The 6,632-nt window shown below is 40.1% G+C and overlaps 1 protein-coding gene across 2 annotated transcripts; it reads right to left on the reverse strand.

Annotated features, from left to right (window-relative positions):
- Positions 1-267: 267 nt before the first annotated feature.
- LOC136177370 (type-2 ice-structuring protein-like) lies at positions 268-4,493 on the reverse strand. Of its 2 annotated transcripts, none has more exons than XM_065950396.1 (7): positions 4,363-4,493; positions 4,191-4,275; positions 3,783-3,818; positions 3,311-3,423; positions 2,949-3,083; positions 2,275-2,383; positions 268-621 (listed from the first exon to the last, which is right to left on the reverse strand). In XM_065950396.1, exons 2-7 carry the CDS (start codon positions 4,249-4,251, stop codon positions 548-550), a joined length of 528 nt encoding a protein of 175 aa, XP_065806468.1. In that variant the 5' UTR covers positions 4,252-4,275; positions 4,363-4,493; the 3' UTR covers positions 268-547. The 2 variants fall into 2 exon arrangements, with proteins under 2 accessions (XP_065806468.1, XP_065806467.1); XM_065950395.1 differs by having other exon boundaries at positions 3,311-3,426; positions 4,363-4,489.
- Between the last annotated feature and the right edge of the window lie 2,139 nt (positions 4,494-6,632).

Raw genomic sequence — 6,632 nt, forward strand, 5'->3', positions numbered from 1 at the left:
GCAATTATACCTCTTGTGAAGAAGTGTAAATAAACAGTATTGAACAGTTAATCCTTTCAACAGTATTTTCCTGTTAACATTTAAAATAACAGCTTTTTGCTGGATTTACAAAAACGATAAAAAACTGTCAATTTCAGCAACAGCAATATACCGTTAATTTTACAGTAACTTCCTGGCATCCCTACTGCCAGTTGTTTACCGTTTACCGGGAATTTCTAAGAGTGATGACTTTGGGATGATCATAACATATTTCACAGATAACACAGGTTTTCTTTTTCATTGCTCAAAGCTTTTTTTATTTTGCATAAGAAAAGGAAGAAAAGGGTTCATTTAAAAGAAAAAATTAAGATGTGCTTAAAGCATCCTTTCCATTACATTTCAGTCTGAACTTATTACGGGCACGAGGCCTCAGAGACAATCCAGCTCCTGTTGTCGTCACGTGTCGCGTCTTTCTTTTAGCGTTACAGCGATAGAGAAGATAGAGAGAGAGAATAAAAGAGATTTAGAGCGTTCCAGGTTCTTCATGCCTTTCGAATCGGACCAGAAATCACCATCTCCTGTTTCTGACACAGACGGAGGGACGCTTAAGCCAACACTGGGCATCATCCCAGCATTTGCGACCTGTAAACAACAGAAACATAGAACAGAAGAATACAGATAAGAATTACAAGACGCTTTAACTCTGACACCTAGTGGTTAAAATTAGTACTGCAGTCCAGATTCCAAACATTATAGAGATCTGTCTAAATCCAGAGCATTCAGGAGCAGAATCTAAAGTTAGAAGGAGGACATACTGGCTGCTGCATTGTTAACAGAGAAGCCAGCACTTCAACATAGCATGTTTCCTTAATGTCTGATCATATAGTAAGATACCTTTATCTTTTCACTCAGTAGATATCTTACATAATGTTCCTTTATGATGCCAGTCAAAAGATGAAACATTTATACATAAGGGTCAGATTTACTAAAGGTTTGCGTGTCTTAAAATGCGTGCAAAAAAAAAGTGCTATCTGATCTACTAACGGCGCACAGTGTGGATTGCGTCTTTCAAATGAGCAAAACAACACGCATTGTCCATTTAGTATGTTTGACTTAATGAATATGTAATGTGGGGCGTTTCTGCCCTAAAGTGCAAAATACTGGGAGGAGAAAATGCAAACAAGTTAAGTTAGTACACACATTGTGACTGACAAAAATTGAGGTGATTGTGACGGTGTCTGAATTTAACACAAGGAAGGTGCTAACCCAGGAGACCAGTGTTACACACAACAGACTGCTGTTACTGAAGTTAGGAGGAGACATAGGCACAATCAAAAGAAGGCATAAAGGTCGCGTCTTTCCCCGTCTATGTGTTTACATGTTTCAAATGGCATGCATTTATTTTTTTATTTGATTCAATATTCTAATCGTTAAGGAAGAGAAACACTGTGATTAAACTACAGGCTGTTGTTGCCAAAGAAAACTGAACATTCACAGCCTCTGCATTCTATAGAATTTCAACATTGATATTTATGTCTTCCTATTTCCCTTTTTTTCGCCAACATTATATTTTAAACTGGGGATTTCCTTTTTCTCGGGTGGCACATCTCTCCCCCAGCTTACCCCCTCTGGTGCGCTCCTCTCCATAATCACCTCCCTCTAAAGCTGCTGCTACTCTGTAGGACGCTTGGCTTGGGGGACCTCACCACTGTTTGTACCCCCGTCTTCGATATCTCTTTCCAGGTTATTCATGTCTGATCAGACACAGCGCTGGCCAGCTGTCTGCTGCACAACAACAGGGAGTGTAGAGCGCCCGGTCCACAGAGGACACAGCTCACACCTCCTGCACAATGTATGACACTTCATTCTTAAGATGAAGGGAAGAAAAGAGAGGCCCTGTTTAATGCCGATGTTTTCTTATAACCAAAATTTTCTTTGTAATATTCAGATTTATATCATATAACTCGAAAGCATTGTGTGTTTATTTGCATCTCCCACTAATACCTATTTTGTGCTTGCAGTCGTCCTACTTTCTGTCAAAACTCTCCACGATGTAAACCAGTAGAACACGCAAAAGCCTAACTTAAATAGTACCGCCTCCACAAGGTTTGCACCTGGTGTCATTTACGCAAACTTTCTTCGTAGATCACCCGCAAAACGCCCACCAACCAAACGTGCAAACTTTTGGAGTGAACACGCAATTTAGTTCTCTTTAATTGGGAACTTAATAAATCTGGCCCTAACTTTTCTTTTTTCCCTTGTATACTTAAAAAAATAATACAATTCATGACTTACGGGAGAAATTCATCTGCAAGCAGTCCTGATTTCCAGCATTGTTTGGTTCTCCACAGCACCAGTTTTTGTAGTTGAGGCGGGAACCATCACTCCAGCGCCAATGACCCTCCTAGAAAAGAGAATAGAAGTCATTAGAAAAACATTTATGTTTGAACACCATCAACTGAATTAATCACTATAGACACCAGAACGATCCCAGGAAGTTTGGTTCAATGGGCCAGACTTAAATGTCGGAAAAATCCACTTCACCATGTTCCTCTAACTCTAACATGTGTCTCTAGTCCGTCTACAAACCCCCCACTGATGAGAAAAGTCCATCCTCTCCGTCTTCTGCCAGCTCCACTTCAGAAAATGTGTGCTCAAACAGGCCGTTTGGAGATTTTCCCTTCATGACATCACAAAGGGCAGTAGCCCCTCCCCCAGGTGGGTGACACTCCCACAGCTAGGTGTTTTTTCTGCCCTCTGAGTCTGCCTTCTCACCGTAAACAATAGGACATGGAGCAAGAAAGCACCGAGTACACCCAAGCCCTTCCAGAGAGGGGGTGTGGTCAGACACAGCTCATTTACATATTTAAAGGTACAGACACAGAAACATCCTGTTCTGAGCAGGGCTGAAATAGAGGTGTTTATAGACATGATCAAATACAGGATATGTGTGTTGCTTAATGACTTACCCTACACCGATCAGTGCCTCCAATCCAAGTCGCTGGACTCCCCCTAGAGCTCTTTTTTATCAGCGCTCTGATTTTAAGGTACTGCCGTCTTGAATGCACAGATGCCAGGTGTCCACCGAGGCGGCGGCAGTTCCTCTAAAGGGAAGATAAATAGAAAACTGTTGGTTCCGGGTCTGGACTTCACTTGTGAGAGTAAGAAAGACTCCTCGAAATCACAGTGTGGTTTGCAAAACTTGCCTTTGGAGAGATTATCAAATGTACATAGTAACTCTAGCAATAGTAAAAAGAAAGAGTCATAGGAGGATAGTAAAATTACAAAGAAGTCCATTCAAGAAGGATTCTGCATGTTCATCATCTTTTACCTCAGCCTGATGCCAAGTCAGAGGTTTTCGAATGTAGAAGAAATAGCGGCAACCAATCTTAGTCCAACTTGGACGGCTCCAACACCAGCACGTCCTCTTGTCAACATCGACCTCTTCTGAAGGACAAACACAAACACACACACACACAAACACACACACACACACAGATGAAGGAGTGATGTTTAGTTAACGGCACCCAAACACAACTCGATACAGAGCTCATTAGAAACATGCAGAGGCTTTTTAGGTCGGGTACAATCACTTCTATCTGAACCACTTCTCTTGCTGCTTCCATCGCTGCAACACCTGTTGACCTGATAACTGCTCTCATATCTGGCAAACCGAGGGGCTGAGCTTGTTTGCTTAATGATGTAGTTAAGACACTTCACCATGAAACACACAGCATGTTTTAAGGCTCCATTATAGAACATGAAATGAGCATCATAATAAATAATGTAGAGTTTATCCTCACCTGATTTTGCGTTCTCAGGTTCCGGCTCTGCAGCAGCTGGAAAGTTTTGACACTTCAGTTATCACATGAATACGACCACAACATGTCACACATGCAGGGGCGTGTCCAGAGGGGTGGCAGGGGCCCCCACCTTGAAATCTGATTGGCCACCCAAAAAATCCAAATCTATGATTGGCTGTTTTGCCTATTCAGAGGCGGGACTTACGTTAAAACCAACTATTCTTGATGTTCTCAATAGTCTGCCGTTGGTCACCTTTACGAGTTAATGTCGTAACTTGTTTTTTGTCATTGCTTTCCGTTGTAAATAAATACTTTGCCTACTTTTTTCTTTTTGCCATTTTGTAAGTTCTTTAAATAGTGACTTTGCACATCTGGACCGCACCCCTGCCCCCCATGTTTCATCCTCACCTTCAGCGCTGCTCAGAGCCACCATGGCACAGAGGAGAGCGCAGAGAGCCAAGAGCTTCATCGTGACGTTGATGATGAGATGATGCTGAAGATGAATCAACAGACGTGTTATTGACGCTGCTGTGAGGAAAACAGAGTCGTTAAGATAGTTGAAAATGTGCAGCACCTTTACCTTCTCGTCTCGTGTCTCAGCGTAGCTTCAGTCTGTCCGAGTGTGGATACTTCACAAGAGCAGCAGCAGCTCTTAAATACAACTTTTTATCTCAGCATCTCCAAAAACAAGGAAGTGAACACAGGCTTACGACACTGAAATGTTATAAAGTTTTTTTAAATACAAATCTTTCACAAGGGATTCCTGGCCTCAGCTGCAACACTACAACGTTTCACTGACTTTAATTTAACTTTAAAATTTAGAACGTTTTAGAAGTTAAACGTTCAAGAAGAAGAACAGGTACACGGTAAACAAGGGATCCTCTAGGGTCAGATCAGTACGCTTTGCACCCCGACAGAAGGCAGGGCAACTTTATTTCTATAGCACATTTCAACAACAAGGCAATCCAAAGAGCTTCACACAAGACATCAAAAGCATCATGACAGAGGAAAGAAAAGAAACATTAAAATAGAACATTAAAAAATCACTGGAATTATTAAACCTCAACATATGTTCAAATAAAAATAATTTAAATGAAATTAATTTAAATAAATAAAGTAAAAATATAAAAAGAGTTAAAAGTTACAGAGCAGAGTTAAAGTTTAAAATCTTATTAAAGCTGTTTAATGAAAGGCAGCTGTAAACAGGTGAGTCTTCAACCTGGATTTAAAACAGCTGAGAGTTTCAGCAGACCTGCAGTTTTCTGGGAGTTTGTTCCAGATATAAGGAGCATAGAAACTGAACGCTGCTTCTCCATGTTTGGTTCTGACTCTGGGGACAGAGAGCAGACCTGTCCCAGACCACCTGAGCGGTCTGGATGGTTCAGAATTAATCAGGAGGTCACTAATGTATTTCAGCCCTTTATAAACCAGCAGCAGGATTTTAAAGTCTATTCTCTGATAGACTGGGAGCCATGTTGAGTCCTTTAAATTGTGTTTTTGTTGTGCTTTGAGAAAAGTTGTTTTGTTTGGCAGTATTGCAGTTTGTAGTCCGACTGCTCTCTTATTTCGCTTATAATAGTAATAATAATAATAATAATAACTTTATTTCTATAGCACCTTTTAAAAACACAGGTTTACAAAGTGCTTTGACAAACAGCAAAAACAAGAACAAACTAAACCAAACACAGAAGAACATAAACAACAGCAAGAACATAACAAATGTAAAATACTAAAAATAATTAAATACAATTCAACAGAAAAGAACCCAAAGTGCACGATACCCAACAGACATATAGAACCAGACCATCACAAGAACCATCATAAGAACCATCATAAGAACCCAGGAAACACAAGAACCCAACAACAAGAGCTGAGACCAAGAGGACCAAAGATTTAAAAAGATGTAAGAAACTAAAAAAGCAAATAAAAAGAGAACAGCATTAAGAAGGTAAAAGCAGTAAAAGAAATAGAAACAAGTGGTTAAAGGATCTAAAAAACAACAACTATAATATTAATAAAAATAAAAAGTAAATATAAATGTAAAACATAAATAGACAAAGTAAGGAAGATAAGAAATTACCAAGTTAAAACATAAGAGGAGTTAAGATAAGAGCATAAATAAAAGGACAGTAAGAAGTAGAAGAAGATAAAAATAGTAAAACCAGAAAGAAAAGACATTAAGAAGACGACATCACATAAAAGCAAGTCTGTAAAAGTACGTTTTAAGAAGGTATTTAAAAGAATTGAGGGAATCTGCGAGTCTTGTCTCCTCAGGGAGGTCGTTCCAAAGTCGAGGGGCCCTGACTGAAAAGGCCCGGTCACCTTTAGTTTTAAGTCTCGACTTTGGAACGACCAGGAGGCCCCCACCTGAGGATCTAAGACTGCGGGCTGGCTCATATGGTGTCAGTAACTCTGTTATATAGCTTGGAGCCAGCCCCGTCCCTGCTTTAAAAGTAATGAGTAAAATCTTAAAATCGATTCTAAAACGTACAGGAAGCCCATGTAATGAAGCTAAAATTGGAGTGATGTGATGTCGTCTGTAACAACCAGTGAGAAGCCTAGCTGCTGCATTTTGGACTAGCTGGAGGCGAGACAGTGACTTATTTGTGATTCCGGAAAAGAGGGAGTTACAGTAGTCAAGTCGGGAGAAAATGACTGAAAGTCGGGAATAAAAACTGAACAGCCGACCTTTGACCTACGATGGATTGTAGAATCGAATTGAATGTTTTCTCTTGAGGAGAAACGTTTGTCTTCACTGTGTTCAAAGTCCCGATGATGTGGAATAAAATAAAAATGATAACTCTGATGAAACAACTCCCCGACTTCTCTTTTGGACTTCTTATCAGAAGT

Source organism: Labrus bergylta, chromosome 22, assembly GCF_963930695.1.
Source record: "Labrus bergylta chromosome 22, fLabBer1.1, whole genome shotgun sequence".
Classification (NCBI taxonomy): Eukaryota; Metazoa; Chordata; class Actinopteri; order Labriformes; family Labridae; genus Labrus; species Labrus bergylta.